Consider the following 17,972-nt stretch of genomic DNA (forward strand, 5'->3'; position numbering starts at 1 on the left):
AAGAGGAAGATTCAAAATTTATATCCCAGTACTTTCAGTATAACTATTCACATCAGTGTTAAGTATTTTAATAACTTAACCTATGCTAAATGGATATAGTGAAAAAACGTTTTAGGCTGAATTTGGACTGCTTGGTGCCGTGTGGACCACTTTCTTCTGTATTATAACTGACAGGCTATCTGAAAGATAAAAATAGCTGTTCAGACTTCTAACTTTTTTCAGTATTTAACTTCTTTGTGCCGTTTGTCCTCTGTTAGACCGGGGCAGCACTGTAGTTAGGCAAAGGCTGCATCAGTCTGAAATTTCTACATTAGTTGTGCTTTATGCGTAGAAAACCTTTTGTGGAACCACATAAATTGGCCTTTTCATAGCAAGCTTGCATTTTGCAACATACCAAAGCCATGAAGTGTGTCAGCAAAAATACTGATTTAGACTTAGTATAGTGTTACCTTGTGTAAGTGTTTTACTTAGGGAAGTGTAATACAGGATAGTCTCAGGTGTCTCCAAATATGGCTGATAGGCACAGGGGTTACAATTAAATTTAGTTTGATATTAGTCTCGGTGTATTGCATTTTTTTTATATTCACTGTCCTTTTCCCTAACCATGGTATGGTCAGGAATATTGGCATTTGTCATCTTGCAAGAAGAAAAGCAAGGCAGGGTTTCATAACTTTGTTTCCTGGAATAATACAGCAAGTCCCCAGTTGCTTTTTAAACGCAAGCAGGTATTGTTGGCAGTGTAATTTCCATACTAAGTACACAAGTTTAGTAGGACCTGATACCACTTACTGGTTATCTCTCACTTACAAGGGACAGTATGCTGTGGTTTTGTCTTCTGAATGCTTAAACTGATCACTTATTGAATGGCAGTGTTTTGTGTCAACTAGGTATTGATTTGTCCTCTGTACCAGTAATACAGACTAGAATGTTCAGTCTTGAAAACAAGCTGTTCAAAGCAACTGTGTAAGCGATTACTGTGTAAAATAGCAGACCAAGAAGTGTATTCAGTAGTCATAAAGAACTATAAAGTTAAGTGATTTTGCGTTACAATATTTGAAAGACAAATCTTTATTTTCCTGTGCTTTTTCCCGAAAAAATACATGCACACGAAATTAGTAATTCTTCTATACTTTCTTTTGACGTTGGTGTAGTTTGGACCCGAAAACCCATTTAGGACTCAACAAATGGCTGCACCTAGAAATATGCTTTCTGGATATGCAGAACCAGCTCACATCAATGATTTCATGTTTGAACAACAAAGAAGAACATTTGCAACCTATGGTAAGTCCTTAACAGTGGAATTCACTTCCACCTTCATTATACCCAGGTTGGACAAAAGAAATTGTTCTCTATAGAACAGTTAAGAGGACTACAAGTTCTCTAAATTGCTTTTTAACAGACTTATTAAAATGGGGAAAGGTCTTTGAATGAGAATCCATATGATTGGAGATCATAGTATTTATTTGGGAAATCTCATTTTGTAATTCCCTTTGAAAGTGTAATCAAGCGTATGACCTCCTACCAAACCCCTCTTAATTAATCCTTCCATTAGTTGCATCAGTGTAGTAAACACAAATCAAAATTTCACACTTGAAATATGACAAATAACTGTAGATCTGTTATGCAAATAGATTCTTTCATGTGATTCTAACTAAAGGTAGCTCTCAAAACCAAAAGGAAGCCTTACTGAGTTGTCAGGTTCTTTGGAGTGGTTGCCTCTAGATACAAGCTGAATGAACAGGAATCAAAGAAAGTGGAAATATATTACTAGAATATTCTTAGCAAAGACAGACCCAAACAACTCTATATTGGTAGTCATTATAGTAGCTGCTTTCTTCTTTTGAAGAACCTTTACACTTAAAATAGTTGCATCTGAATAATGAAACATTTGAGTTTTGGAGAAGCTTGCGTTTCAAATAGACTTGTTATGGATTGTAAGAAAAATGGATTATCTTTTTTTAATAGGGAAAATGTGGAAAGACTATGGATTCTAAGCATTCTTTTGGATGTTTGAAAGAACAAAACTGCCATGTATTTACACATAACAGTGGTTAATTTTTCTTCTGTGTTTTGTTGTAAGCTTTAATTTCTGTTTTAAACTTGACTACAAGTGCTTGTCTTGCAAATATGAATCTTTGTTTTCAGATGAAGTATCTTTTATATTCTTCATATTCAGTCTATTAGGCAACTTCTGATCTTCCTGTGTAAACTTAGTGTCACAACGCTCAACTTTGCATAACAGACTTGCATCTGTCTGTATTCATATTTACATCCAAAATACTACTCCCTGCAAACTGTCATACCTCAAAATCACCTCCCTACACATGACTCCCCTTAAATCCATTAGGGCTTTATGCATGCATGAGTTCACTTACTGCATTCTGTGATGGATGAGGTTGGGACTTTATGGCTAACATCTGTGGGAGCCATGTATTACCGTGAAACCTGGAAGAAAAAAATACCTAAAATCAGAGACTACAATGTCCTCAGGATCTCTTCGTATTTGGGTTTTATTAGAGGTTTTCTTGTAAATGGTAAAGACTTAAATGTATTTAAGACAGGGTTTTTTTCTTTTACACAGTTTTAGCGAATAGGTACTTTTCACAGAGTTGTTAGGATGTGGAATATAAACAAAATGCCAATATTAAGAAATGGATGTCTGGTTTCATAGTATAACTTCAGCTTACTTCACTGAAATTTTGATGTTAGAACTTGACAGACAATGCAGGTAGGAGCCAGTTCAGGATCTGAATGGACTGACTAGGTTTTGTTCTGTGAAATTACATGTTATGTGGGTTGTGTATTTTTGTGTGGGTGTGTAAAACAGATATTGGAAAAAAGCGTTTGTAGGCATATAGCGTTTGGGGTTTTTTGTTTGTGAAGTGTAGTTTGGGGGAAGGTAGAACTACTAAGTCTACTCAAAGTTTCTGCTGTTGCTTTATATCATCAGTGTACAGCAACTGCCTTGAAAGCTGTATTACAAGTGAGTATAAAAATATGTTTCAAAGACTGATAACATTGGCAACTGTACAACTGTCATATTCAGCTTTCTAGAAATGTTCAATAGATAGTAATCTGTGTATGGTGAAAATGGAGCTATGAAAAGGCTGAGATATAGACAATTTAAACTACGAGAACAAGCACTGAGAAGCTGAAGTTCAAGCTAGAAGATGCAGTAAATGAGCACGATGTCCTGGCTCACTAGAAGATCTATTAAAAATAGCACTCCTCTAAGTTATCAAAAAGTTGTCTATTAAAAAATTCAATATTCTCTTTCCTATCTGGAAGGAGGTAATAGATATTGTCTCTGAAAAGACCAAGTATGAAAACACAAGTATAATTGCTAGGCATAAATCTGTGTCATACATGTTTTTGATGACTAAGTCGTAGCATATTGGAAGAACGAAGGGTAAACCTCTTAATTAAAAGCTGCAGATCTTGAGACCTCTGGCCTCTGTTAGTCTGTTCAGCACCATTGTGCTAAGGCAGGAGGTCTCAAACAAATCTGCAGTGGCTAGCATGTAGATAAACAGTGACGATAAATGGAGGATGAGTGTGGTACAGGACAGAGAGGGTGATAAATGAGATCATCTATCCAGAACAGCTCAACTGCTGCAGATCTTTAAAAAAAAAAGGGTGTGTGTGTGAAGCTTTATATATAATCTTCAAAGTTAATACATATTTAGTGAGAAACCTATATATTAATCACAAACAAAACCCTAGTATTTTTGGCACACTTTTCCTCATCTACTTCTCTTGCAGTAAACATTTACTGTCAAATTTCCTTGTGATGCTTGGATAGCTCAGAACATCCATACTGTCATTGACTGAGGCTCCTTCCAACCCTTTATCCCATTAGACAGGTGGGCAGCAATGGATACCTAGTTAGAAGTAGAAGAAAGAAGCAAGGGGAATAGTGATACTCTGAATGCTTTTTTTCACTATGCGGTCTTTCAACCAAGGGCAATGTCTCTATATTTGTTCATTTTCAGTGAATTTGTTGGTTTTGTTTGGTTTTGGTTTTTGACAAATTTGTCCAGCTGCTTCTTGAACCCATATAATTTTTCTGTGTATGTAGTAACCTATTGCAGGCTGTTCTACAGCTTAGCAGCAGCTTGTGTGAGGAAGTACCTCTGTTTTGAACTTGGGAAACTTAACAGCCTTCTCGTTTGGCTTGATACAGCCTAGTCTCTTTTGTTGGAAGACCCAACGAGCAGTCATTTTTTTATTCACCGTTTCTGTGTCATTCCTTTTTTATAGATCTTGTCCATAACTTCATTTCAGTCTGCTTTATTTCTACCTGAAAAGATCTGGTCAATCTTACTGTTCCTCTGCTGCAGCCTTTCCATGCCTATGGCTGTGCTTATTCTTCTTCCATGTCTCTGCTAGTTCCAGTGTGTCACTCCTGAGATGAACAGCAAAGCTGTGCAGTGTTTAACATGTAATCTCACTGTGAATTTGTTCTGTGGCTTAATAATGCGAAAGGCTTTTTCCCTTCTGTTTCTAAGAATTCTTAACATTGGATTTTTCTCTATGACTTTGAGTAACTTTGGAAAAGCTGCTTGCTCCCTTTTTTCAGGTTGTTTATCAATATATTGAATAGCAGGGGCCTGAGCATGGATCCAGCAGCAACTTTCCTGTGCCATAGAAGCCAGCCATTTATTCTCACCAGTGGTTTAGTAACTTTTAATCAATTGTCCATATAAAGACCTGTGGGGTTTTTTAAGTGTCTTTGAGGTACCCTGTAATCAGTCTAACTCAGTTTCATATAGGTATCTAACATCAAGCAAGCTTTGCTCATTCACATGATTGTCACCTCAGAAATAGTCTGGAGGTTTTGTCATTTTCATTTACCTGTACACAAGGCTGTGTTGTCTGCTCTGCTGCAATATATAGTGCTCATCCGAGTGCCTACTCGTGTGGGGTTTTTTTATTCTGGTTTCTACCACTTGAAACTTCTAACTATACAATGTCTGGCTGATTGATCTGTAGTTCCCCACATCTCCTCTGAAGCATTTTTTGAGAGTTGGCATCATATTCAAAACATTCAATTTCTGTCATATTGAGGTGATACTAGTTGAGAAATTTTGCGCTGCGGTTCGGCTTTAGGTCTCTTGGATGACTGCCTTCTGGTCCTGGTGTTTTGTTACCACTTATTTGTCTCTTCAGTCTCCTGACATTTTACTTTGAGGTAGATGTTTTGTCGTGTTACCTTGGGTACAGGAGCTTACCCAAGGTCCTCCATAATGAACATGTGTTTAAAAAACCTCACTCATGCTCTCTTTTCATTCCTTGATCATCTGTTGGCCTACATGCTGTCTGGTATGCTTTCTGCCCCTGCAGTTTTTGACAAAGGAAAGTGTTAGTTTTTATGCCTTCTGCGATTTGCTTCACACTTTGGGGTGGGGAGGGTTGGGGCTGCCTTACTGTAGCATTTACTTTGTCTGCTAGGGTTTGGTTCTTTGTATTTTTCGCATTTGGATGCAACTTCAGCTCTTTGAAGAATAGTTCCTTATTTCTAATGGTTTCTCTTTACATACTGTTCAGCTGTGCTCACTTCCTTCTGGTCTCTTTAGTCTTTTAATAGCTGGCAGGCATTAGTTCTTTGTCTCCTACATGGTGTCTTTGAAGTGGCCCTGCATTTGGAAAAGGCTTTACCCTTTGGTGCTCGCTTTCTGTTCCTTTTTAAAATCTTTACTTAATATAGCCCTCCTGATGTAAGATTGAGTTCGTTGTAGTAAATGTTTTTTACAGCTTGCTTTGCTTCCTCACCAATGCTGATTTATACTGCGCTATGGTCATTGTTAAAATGTGTATCCTTAGAAAAAACGTCTTTAAATCAAGTTTCCTGCACTGCTCAATCAACCAGACCTCAGCTTCTTTATCAGGAATATTTCTGTCATACCAGCATGTGGAAGTAGTCAGGTATCTGCTGCTGTCCTCATTCTTTATTATACAAACATTGTAGTTCAGGGATATAATAGCCAAATCTTTGACTGCTCTAGTCATTCTCTTTTTTGTTTGTTTGGTTGTTTTTTTGTTTTTTCTCCTAGAGACTGGATTCTTAAACTGTCATTTTGTTCCTGCTTCTTTTGACTTTCAGACTCCCCAGAAGGAGTCAGGGGATATTCGGGTTCTGTATCCACAGACAACAGCTTGAAACCAGTGATATAGTCAGATCTCTTGAGTCAGAATTGCTTCACGAACATTCCTATTTTTATACTATTTTGCATGGCTTTAAAATCTACATAAAAATTATATTTGTAGTTTTTTCACAAGTGTAATAGTTGAGATTTTACTGATACCACCCTGAACCTTCTGTGCTGCAGATTTAAACTATTTCTCATTTTCTGTTCAGCAGCCCTATCAAGTCATGGGTCATTGTTGTCTCTAATGTTTTACATGTTGAAACTACCTTTGGTCTGTCAGTTTTTTGCCATCTGTCCTTCATCTCTCTTCAGATTGACAAGCATGTTTCTTCAGCCTTTTCTAGGCCTTTCCTTCACTCGCAACATCTTAGCATTGTTGTTGCCCTCAATTTTTATCTACATTTTTCTTTAAAAAACATTGCTTAAAACTCCTGTTCCATGTTTTATATAGTTTTTTCCTTTGCAATGACTCTCAGATTTCTTTTTTTTTTTAATTGGTGTGAGGTAGACTTAAGTGTATCAACACCACTACCGTTGCAGCCTGTATTTTTTTTCCCCTGTACCTAATCAGTTATTTTCTTTTTTTCTTCCTTTTTTTTTTTTTTTTTTTACTGAGTATGCCATTGCTGAAGTGAAGTAGTTCACTTGGTGTCAGCTGCAGGTTTTACATGCGATCCTTTGCTGATGGCATAATCTATAAAAATACTGAAAAAATCGATTCAGACAGGCCATTATATAATTTTTTATAAGATCCCCTCCCAGTTTGATGGAAAGCCATTAATAATTACTCTGTGAGAATCTGACCTTTTTTTATTTGGTAACCAGTTTTGCATCTGCAGTTGTAGATAATCTACCCTATTTTGGATCCACTGATGTAAGGCAATCTTCTTATATAATTTCAGCTATTAAAGAGAAGGCTTTCTCTCTAGAAAAACAAATTTCTCTTCACAAGCCTTTGTGATGTAAATGGCCAAAAGCTTAATGAGCTTATATTTTTCCATGTTGTAGTCCTTGGAGCATGGCTAAAAAACCTAGGAAGTCCTAAAATACAAGCACTTGTTTATTCTTCTGTGTTGTACCCTCAGCAGAAGCAGTCTCTTTTCTTGAAAATTCCCTTCTGAGCATTGTTTAAAAAAAAAAAAGGGGGGGAATATACTCTCCTTAATTACATGGGCTTATATAACTTTTCAGTGTGAAGCAGAATTATGGATTATTTTTTACATGCTGCACACAAACTTTTCACGAGTATGGTGGGAAAATAATTTCATAGCTATTCAGCATCACCACTCATTCTGTAAGTGGACTGCTTCATTTGTGCAGCAGTTAGTATTTTAAAATCTCTCCTTCACAAGATATTAATGTCCTTTTTAATAAACAGTCTTCTGTCCATGAATCTCAAAGCTCTTTGAGTATTCAGGAACTTGGTTATAACAGGATTACTTCATCAGTAAGACTGATATTTTAAGAGCTTAAAATGATTCTGACTTAGCAATAACAATCCTGATTTTTTTTCTCAGCTACTCCTGTTACATGCAACACCTACAGTCACTATTACAATTGTAGGCAGTTTATTCTCTGATTACTTTGATTCTATGGAGAGGCCGGTGTGGTCAGAACGGGTTAGCCTAGCTGTATTTTCCTGCCTATCTGAGCTACCTTGGGTCTCTGTATGCTGCAATGCACAGCACAGTGTAAACATAGTTTAATTGGCTCTCTTTCTGGAGTACACATCAAAGTGATTATTTAAACAGCCATTTTCAGGTGCACTGAAATTATGGATGTAGGTGGAATTGTACCTTTCCTTGCTAAAACGTGGCATTAAATACCTACCTTCTAAATAAAACTGAAGGAGACGCAGAAGTCAGGGCACATTATATGGCATACCAGCTGAGTCGGATAAAAGCAAGCTGTCTTTTGCAGCTGCGTTTAGGAGTCCCAGCCAGAAAGAAAAGATTCTCTTTCATATATCCACTAGAAAGTAGAAATTGTTCAGAGCTTTTCTATGAGAATGATGCTGGACCAAATTCAACCCAGCTATAAGAAGTCTCCACTTCCACGGGAAGCTGTGCTTGGCCCAGGGGCCCTATTCATTAGAATACTGTCCCTCTTTTACAAGCATCAAGCAAATAGAGTCCCAGAGACTGTGTCAATACAGTTGGAGGACAAGTAAACTACTGTATTGATTTTGACATAATTCCAAAGTAATATCTTTCTCTGTTAACAGAAACCTTATAGCTTGGAAGAGAACATTGAAATAGTGGCTTAGTAAAAGCAGGCAGTTGCTATTGAAAGTCTAATTGCAGTGCCTGCTCAGTTTGGTTATCTATGGAAGTAAATCCTAGTAATAGTCTAGAATAATTTTTTTGTTGTTTGGTTTAAGTATAGCAGGAAGGTGTATTTCATAAGAGGGCATTGGTACGCATTTCTCTCCCTGTATCACATTCATGGAGCGTCTGGGCATATGTTGTTCCACAACAGGGTCTTTACTAGGTTTGAAACTCCAGAGCTGGTCTGCAGCTGGATAGCTCCATTTGTATGTGAACACTTGCTGTGTTCTTGGAATGGCTTTTCTACTAATTTCAGTAATATTTTTCAGCATCTAAAAAGAAATGAACTCGACCTTCTTCTAGGACAGTAGTTTTCCTGAGAAGTGTTTGGGGAGATGATCTCCTCTGGCTATTGGGATGCTGTTGATGGGTTCTCAGCTTGTATGCACCCAAGTGTTTTTATGGGCCATTGGTTTCTGTGATGGACTGGGTAATCTCCCACTGTTCATGATTGTCTCTGTGAATCAGTACAGAATAATTAGATAGAAAATAATTTGATAGGAGATCAAAATAGAATAATTAAATTGTATGCTGTAGGATTTCTTTGATTTTGTGTGTGTGATTACTTTTACCAGTGGTTTAACATCTTCATTGCTTTTTTTACTATTTTTTTTCTTTTCCTTCCCAATATGGAGAAATTCTCATTGGGTCCTCAAGGGACATTTTGTCACTTGAATAATACTTAATAAAAATCGGTGGTATGTCCACCAGGGTGCAGTCTTTCCCAAAAAAAAAAGCCACGGTGGTCAGTAGCTGTTCAGCGCACCTGTTCCTTGGAAACTACATGAATTTGTCTATTTTATTCTCATAAGATCATGCCATCCACTTCAGGAGAAATGGAGGAAAAACTGTAAGATATGCATATTAAGATGAGAACCTCAGTATAAAAAAATTGTAAATACCCTGAATATCTGTGAAACGCTGGTACATTTTATAAATTATTTATAGGAGTAAATGCAGCAGTTTTGGGTTTCTTTTTTTTAACAAGATTCAATAGCTGTAATCAGGAGATGAAGATGTGAATACTTAATTCTTTTAAAAATTAAAGGCCATTGCTGCTGCTTCTGATATCATTCACGTTAGTTAAAGCAACTGCTTTCAAGTTGAAGGAACAAGCTGTCCCAACTCTGGCAGGAGGAGGATGAAATAATTTTTGCTGGGAGAGACAGAATATGCACAAAGCCCTAGAAAACTTCATTTGTTTTCATTTTGTCCCCTTCCTTCCAGCTGCTGCCATGCCCAGGGTTACCAGAGATGAGCTCTCTGACCCAGCGGAGGTAGTGGGCAGGGCAGGGGGCTGTGGGGCCAGAGGCTGCTGCTGAAGCTGGAGGGCTCACTGTGTGCAGCAGCAGCAGCAGACTGGTTTCAGTGTGACTTATTTTGCAAACCAAGGAACCGGTGCCCTGAACTAAAGCAGCATCTGTTTAAAATCACATGTCCCTGACACAAGATTTTTGAGCTAGTCTTTCCCTTAGGCCATGTTACAAGAAGAAGAGGTTGCTATGGCGTGTCAAATTCAAATTGTTTGCATTACAGCAAACTGGTCCAGATTCAGTGTTGATCTTGCTTGGAGCAGGGGCCTTCTGCGGTCTCTTTCCACCAGAAAGATTCTGTGATTTTGTTTTCTGTGACTACCCTCCCTTTGTGTCTTTATGTTAACTGTTGCCTATTATAATTATTTGGTTCTCTGTCTTGTGCAAATATAAGTATTCTTGCAGCAATGCATACTCAAAGGCCTCGTGGTAATACTTCGTGACAATCTTAATATTCAGGCCAAGTGAAAAGTGGACAGGATTTCAAAGCATCAACCCTTCCTCATCCCTAGCTCCTTGAGAGCCCAATGGGAAAGAAATTTCAGGGGGGCAGCATAGTAAAAGTTACACAGAAGTTAAAAGCTTGAAATAACAGTATTTTATTTCTCGTCTTGTTCTAGGTTATGCATTAGATCCCTCTATAGATAACCCTGAAGTTGCTACCAAATATATTGGTTCTGTAGAAGAAGCTGAAAAAAATCAAGGTAATTAATTCAGGGTCTCATATAAATTACTTGCAACGGCTGACTGTTTTCATTTCTTCTTTACTAAGTAATGAAATAGCTTTGGCAAAAGAAGCAATTATGAGAGACTTACCCATGTCCAAAGACACAATAAAGAAAGATGTGTTGCAGTCGGAATGCGAAGAGGGAAGAGAGATAATGGAGTGGTTTGTTTTCTTGAAATAGCAAATATTTCAGGCTATTATGTCAAATTTCATATCAGGATTAGCAGTTGGAACCTAACAAATGCCATTGCACGAATAGAATTTATCTGTGTATTTGAAACAGCTTTTTGGTCCTCTTGAATTGTCTTAGACAAAATTGTCATATGTCTGTATTAGGATACCTGTATGTTGGGCTAATCGTCTTAACTGTGCTACTCAGTAGTAAACTGATCACTCGGTATGCAACCTCTAGCACTCCTGTTGGGAGCTGCGTGTTATCTCTGCTTAGCCAATTTCAGCTGTTTGGGTTATTTGGAAAAGAAAAAACATTGGAAGGTTGCCAAATGGTAAAGGCATAGGGTGCCATTGGGAGGACTGACTACCAGGGGCATGGGGTTTTTAATTAATACTCTGATACAAGGTATTTAACACTCAAAGTTACTCATTTGCATTGGAAGAATGTACCTGTGTAAACTTTATGGTTATGCTTGTCCTTTTCTTTTTCTGACATCTTATTTGCATATGTAAACAAGGTTCCATTATTTGTGTCCTCTTCCATGGAATATATCCAAGGTTATTTAACTCTTTCCATCCAAAGTAAGATGAGGAAAACACTTATTTTGGTATAGCAACTACAGACATTAGTCAGAAATAGCTAAGATTAAATAATTTCAAAAATTAAAACCCAACTTTTCATAATGGAATTTTAGTAATTTATTTTAAGAAAACTCTTGATTAATGTATAATTCTTTCATATGATCATTACTTCAATTTTCACATTGCCTGTTTCCCCTTGTTTGATACAAAGCTCTTTTTGGCTCCTTTGCACCAGATGAGTATTACTGATGCTGTAGGAGAACATTACTTGAAAATTGCACATAATCGTATATACAATTTTTTGAAAAACTTTAAGTCACTACAACTTTTAACTTTAAATTTTTTTCCTCCCATATTTATATTGTTTAATGGTTTTCACAAATGGAATTCTGAGGACACAGCATTTGTGAAAAGCTAGTATTTATATGAAAGAACAAGATAGTTGTTGGAGGTAGATGACCATGTCAATGGGGACAGATTTTTTATTAGGACCTGTAGCAATAGGACAAGGGGTAATGGTTTTAAGCTAAAAGAGGGTAGATTCAGAGTAGGCGTAAGGCAGAGAGTTTTAACAGTGAGAGTGGTGGAACACTGGGACAGGTTGCCCAGTGAGGTGGTAGATGCCCCATCCCTGGAAACATTCAAGGCCAGGTTGGACAGTGCTCTGAGCAACCTGATCTGGTTGAAGATGCCCCTGCTCATTGCAGGGGGGGGGGACTAGACGACCTTTAAAGGTCCCTTCCAGCCCAAACTGTTCTATGGTTCTATGAATGTTTACTAAATTAAAATACACAGTTATGGTTAGGGTTTTGGGGTTTTTTTTGAAACCGAGAGGGGTGAGGGGCATCAGAAGCCATTGTTAGGAGACTACTTTCAAACACACTGCACTATTTGAAGTATGAAAACTGATGTATTCTTACAGTCTGCAGACCTACTGTTAAAAATGCGTGGGTACGTGCATGGTTAAATACTCTTAACAAACACTTTTAAGTGTTTCCTTAGTTGCTGTACATGGTTAGCAGTGTTCATAGTTAGAAAAGTTAGCAATGTTTTGGTAGTTTTACTCAAATGCTTCTTCCATTTTGCTGTGTGTATTGAAAGGAGTGGTGGTGGTGTTTTTTTCTTATAACTGACTATGATGTGACCTATGATGTATTCTGTGTTAGCAGCTAGGCAGTGTGTTGTTTTCTTCTTCAGGTTTAACAGTGTTTGAAACAGGACAAAGGAAAATTGAAAAAAGGAAGAAATTCAAGGAGAATGATGCATCTAATATTGATGGGTTTCTGGGACCATGGGCAAAATATGTTGATGAAAAAGAAGTAGCCAAACCATCAGAAGTAAGTACTACCTTAACACAATCGATACACATTATTAGTACATTGCAGTGGTTTTAACAGAAATCCAGCTGCACTAGTATTTTGTCCAAGCAGATCTATGCTATGCTTTAGGGTGACCGACACATTTCAGGTGATATGTCTGAATAAGGTGTTCCAAATATTCTGCATTCAATTATTTGCAAGACTGTTTGGAAATAAAATTCATTTTATCTGTGTGTAGTGTGTAATTAAAAGATGTTTATAAACAGAAGCAGCTTGAAAAGAACCAAAAGTAAAACTTGTTTTAAAAAAAAACAGCAAACAAAAAAAAAAAACCCAAGAAAAAAACAGCCAAACAAAAAATCCAACAATAACACACCCAACCCCAGCCCTTCAACCAAGAAACATCCTTCTTGTTCAGTCAGTGATGCTTAGCTGTAGTCTATGAATAAAAAGATAATGTTTAATCCTTTTCAGTGCACATAGCTTTTCAAACTCTTCTGGTTTTGATAAAGGTGTTCTTTTTATTGAGGCTTAGAAATATTTCTAATCTCATTTAGCAAGTAAATGTGTTCTTAATAGTAAGTAAATGATAGTACAGTTCTGAATTTTGTTATGTGATTCTGAGTGCAGATTTTTAAAAGGTCATGGTTTATTTTTCCAGGAAGAACAGAAAGAGTTGGATGAAATAACAGCTAAGAGGCAAAAGAGAGGAAAACTGGAAGATGATAAACCTGGAGAGGAGAAGACTATATTACATGGTAATGGCATCTTCCTGCCTGTTCTCATTTTCTTGCTCACTGTGTTTTCTTGCCTGCTGTGTTAATTAGTAAGTATGGCAGACAGCCTCAGCAGTTTGGCTAAGGCACCTTGATGTTTCTGTATTGGAGATAATAGTGCTCACAGGCGTAAGCATAAAGGACAGGGAAAGAGATAAACTTGGACTGATTCCACTTCATACTGTGAAGAGCAGTGTGGAAATGTCATTTTTCAAGGTACTTTTTTTATATATTTATTTTTAATGTTAGTAGATGCACGTATCCCTTTCCTATTTTATAGAGCAAACGTTTTAAAGTTATGAGTTTGGCTTAGAGTTTCAGCTTCAGAATTACTGCAGTTTTATGTGTCAGTACTTTCATCAGCAGGGAGTGCTTTGAGTTATGGCTTACATGCAATTTAGAAAATCACTTGGACTTTATACTTCCTCAGTTCCTAATGTAGATGTTCTTTCTGTCATACTATGAATAATTGTGTATCAAATAATTACCCTATGGAAGCCTATAGCATATGGTGCCTTCAAAGAAAATGGTTTGGTACGTAAGTAAAATTCAGGGATTTTGGGGAACTGTTACTTCAGCTCTCCACCTGCAAAGTAGTCCTGCCTCATAGCTTGGCACAATAAACAGAGTCTCTCTTTGTTTACCACTTTCTAAGCCAGACTCACACGCACAAGCTGGAGCATCCGTTCTTACATGCATTAAAGAAGATGCTACAAGCTATGCATTGCTGACATTAGTACCTCATTCTGTTTGTTTGTAGTAGGTCATGACAATATTTATTGAATACTGATGAGCATGACAAACCTTACATTTTAGCCACTGAGCCTCTTAAGGAGTAATTATTTTGTATCTACCTTTTCATGGTCTTTATCTGAAGTTTCACAGTGAGCAACCTTACAAGATGAACTTCAATTTTCTCAAACACAAACATTCCAGAAGTATGCCATTTTGTAGACATGTGCAAACATTGATACTGTGCAGGAGGTCACTTGTACAACCAAAACTGCTGTAACAGTATCACAGAAACAGAGAAATTAATTGGTGCACAGCTTAATGTCATGGCTATCCAACACAAGTCTGTTCTGAAATACCCGCTTCTATGCAAAATGCATCTCTGCATGTCTGACTGTCCCAATAACTTCTTAAAACTAGTTGAAGAGCAGCTCTTGGCTACTGCTGACCAATATTGGTTCACACTGGCTAAATGGATCTTTTTTTTCTCTGATTTGTAATTCGGTTGATGTGACTGGTAGCACAGAGCTGGCTGGAATGTGAGTTGCAAGCATATGACAGGGTTAGCGTAGCACATTATAATCCATGTAGAGTTAGTGAAAGCAAACCCTTGTTGGCTGGAGGAACTGTCTTGCCGTTTGATGATGAGTAAGATGTGTAGGGGGAAGTTTATTATCAGATTCCAAGGAGACTTTGCTGAAATGACTTAGTTTGAGCTTAACTGGTGTCAAGTAAGATTCCACATCTGTATCCTATGAAGAGAGTTGTTTGGGGTTTTTTTCCTCCTGCTTGACAGCAGAGCAGCTGTGTTGAGAAAAACTTTAATTGTGCGTGGCTGTTGAGCCATTCAAAGATTATAACCTCTTACAATACAGGCTCTTGGATTCTCAGCATTCTGTGTTTGCCTTTTCAGTTAAGGAAATGTATGACTATCAAGGGAGATCTTATCTTCATGTCCCTCAAGATGTTGGAGTTAATCTCCGTTCTACAGTGCCACCTGATAAGTGCTACCTTCCAAAGAAACAAATCCACGTGTGGTCTGGACATACAAAGGTAGGAAGTCATGTTTGAGAATGTACATCATGAAAACCCACTTCACTTTGTGTTTGAAGCTAGTAACTTCTGTAAAACCGAAGTATCCATAGAAGGAAAGAGTATTTTCATCTTTACCACATTATGCATATAATTGGTTGCATTACATGCTTACGCAAGGTGTTCCGCTCACTCAGATGTAGTTGTTTACCTGCATATACTTCTTCATTAACATAGTGACTTCCTGACCTCTCTTAAAGGGACGAATATTATTCAGTGACTTCTGTGCGATTTGGAGTTACTTCCTAAACTACCGCATGAATTAGAGTAAGGCTAATTCTAGAGATCCCTAAAAATGCTTTTTTTTTTTTTTTTTAATGGTAAAAGTACTTAAGGGCTATTTCATATCAAACTTACGAAAAGTTATGTTAGGTTTTGTGATTATGGTGAATCAGCATTACAGGTTTCCTAAATAGAGCTATTAACCTTTGAGAAGTGTGCCTTGCTACGAGTCTTCTTTGATGGTACTACTTAACATCTACAGTCTCTTCTTGTGCCAGACCCTGTAACTATGTACATACTTTTGGTATTAAAAAAGCATTTCACTGATCAGGTTTGTAAAGCTTATACTCAATTTGCTGCTTCTTTTGTCTCTTAATTTTCAATATGGCTTGAGGGAATATGCTGTGCTGCAGTGAACGGCTTCTTAATGATATCTGAAAGATGGAAGAAAGGAGGACACAGAGAACACTTGGCTTTTACCCTTCTTCAGTTGTCACAGCTGTGAACTCTTCTTTAATGATTACTGCATCAAACAGCTTGTTGCTGCAACAGTCAGTTCTTTCCAGAATAACATCTCTTCCCCAAAGCTCTAGTCACTCCTCTGCCTATTATCCTATTAGAACAGACTGATGCATGAAACAGCTTTTTTCTTCAAACGAGATGAATAACAATATTGATGAGAGAAGCAAAAGAAGGATGGGCAGAAAAATGTAGAAAAGCTGAGGGATATAAGTACATAGTAATAGGGAGGATAAAGCACCCAACTCCAACCAGGTGTGGGAGGAACTGGATGAAATATGTATAGAGTAACTGATACGAAACGTGAAGAAGGGACATCAGACCATGAGTACTTGGTGGTTCTTCGGACTTCCTCTGGAAGGAGTACCTGAAATAGAGAGAGGCGGGAAGCTGCCGTGTCTAGGGAATCTGAGTTCAGTGGGTAGAAGCCACTGGTAGTACATGTAAGAAATGGAGTTGGCCAGAAACATTTTTTGTGGAAAAATTCCTCACCTGCCCCACCTGAAAAGGCTTGTTACACAGAAACAGTTGCCCAAGCCCACAGTTTGTATTTCTTTGCTCTGTTTACCACAGTAGTGGTATGAGTGTTGAAGAAGGGTATATATACAGTTGTTGAAGTGAATCGATTTGTTGCCAATAACAATTGTTCAAAAAGCATCAATGTTTCTGAAATGGAACCTGAGTAGGTTATTTCTTTTCAAGATACAGTATCTGTGTATTTTATGAAGATAAGCTTTAGCTTTTTTCTTAGAAAAGAGGGCAAGTGAACTTAGGACCTATCTAGATGCTCCACTTACTGTTTAATTATGTCCTTATTTACAGGGTGTCAGTGCAGTTAGATTGTTTCCTCTCTCTGGGCATATACTGTTGTCTTGCTCTATGGATTGCAAAATCAAGGTGAGTTATTTTTCTGGTTTCACATATATGTTTTATACCATCGTTGAATATAGGCAATGCATTTTAGAACACTTAAACATTTGGTACCTCTACCAGGTAGCTTTTGTCTGTGTTACTTGTAATTTAAAAATCAAGTGAGAAAAATAAAAATTTGTTGGATCAAAGATAGAAATAATACACGAGGCTGTGGGTGTTAGAACAGTGTTAATCATTTAGTAACAGCATTTAGAAGGTCACAAGTTCCTTGGGTTATTGCCTCTGTTATAATAATTCATTTTCTGTGAAACCTAGTTTTACAACTAACAATAGGTTTCTGTTGAAGTGTTTTAGTGAAGCATTTGTGGTCTTGAACTAATCACATTTTAGTCCAGCATACATCATACCAGAAAGCTGATGATTTATCGATTTATTTATTTATTACTAGCAAAACCTTAGGGCTTTAAAGTTGGAACATGCTGGGGGGGAGGTTAGTTATTCGAAGCGGGGGTTGCTAACAAGATAGTGACAGACCATTCTTGTGAATTTCTGGGTAGATAGTTGTGATGAATCAGTAGATGTCATATGTTTGTAATTAATTTCTTAAGAGATGTTGCCATATATGTTTGCACTTAATTTCAGCATCATTATTGTTTAACAATTGACATCTTTTCTCCCCATCCCTTTTTTTTTTCCAAGCTATGGGAAGTATATGGTGATCGAAGATGTCTACGAACATTTATTGGTAATAGTCTGGTTTTTTAAATTTATATGTATTTAAAACAATTTCATGGAAGGATATGATTTACGTTATCTTACTAATTTTTCATAGAGAGGACTTGCAGGCATCCAAGGCAAATGGTATCCAGTATGATCTTGGCAATAAGAACTGAAAAATGTGCAAGTTTTTAGTGAACCTTTGTAATTACTCCAAGCAATTTAATGTTGATGTATAACATTTTACAACCTTTAAAGTAAAAAATTAAAGTACTGCAGTCATCAATACTTTATGCAAGACTCCTTTCCAAAGGCAAAATTAGGAAATTACATTGCCCCATCTTCGTGTTGAGAATGTTGATGTATAACATCTTACAATCTTTAAAGCAAAATATTAAAGTACTGTAGTCATCAATACTTTATGCAAGACCCCTTTCCAAAGGCAAAATT

At 37.2% G+C, this 17,972-nt stretch overlaps 1 protein-coding gene across 1 annotated transcript in view; it reads left to right on the forward strand.

Annotated features, from left to right (window-relative positions):
• CDC40 (cell division cycle 40) overlaps nucleotides 1-17,972 on the forward strand; it is a 41,103-nt gene that overhangs the window by 11,366 nt on the left and 11,765 nt on the right. Inside the window, exons 3-9 of the mRNA XM_037391182.1 lie at nucleotides 1,152-1,281; nucleotides 10,410-10,493; nucleotides 12,470-12,609; nucleotides 13,253-13,349; nucleotides 15,013-15,152; nucleotides 16,755-16,829; nucleotides 17,505-17,550. Of these exons, the coding sequence (XP_037247079.1) occupies nucleotides 1,152-1,281; nucleotides 10,410-10,493; nucleotides 12,470-12,609; nucleotides 13,253-13,349; nucleotides 15,013-15,152; nucleotides 16,755-16,829; nucleotides 17,505-17,550 (712 nt within the window). The remainder of the gene's footprint in view (nucleotides 1-1,151; nucleotides 1,282-10,409; nucleotides 10,494-12,469; nucleotides 12,610-13,252; nucleotides 13,350-15,012; nucleotides 15,153-16,754; nucleotides 16,830-17,504; nucleotides 17,551-17,972) is intronic.

The sequence above is a fragment of the Falco rusticolus genome, chromosome 6 (genome assembly GCF_015220075.1).
Source record: "Falco rusticolus isolate bFalRus1 chromosome 6, bFalRus1.pri, whole genome shotgun sequence".
Taxonomy (NCBI): Eukaryota; Metazoa; Chordata; class Aves; order Falconiformes; family Falconidae; genus Falco; species Falco rusticolus.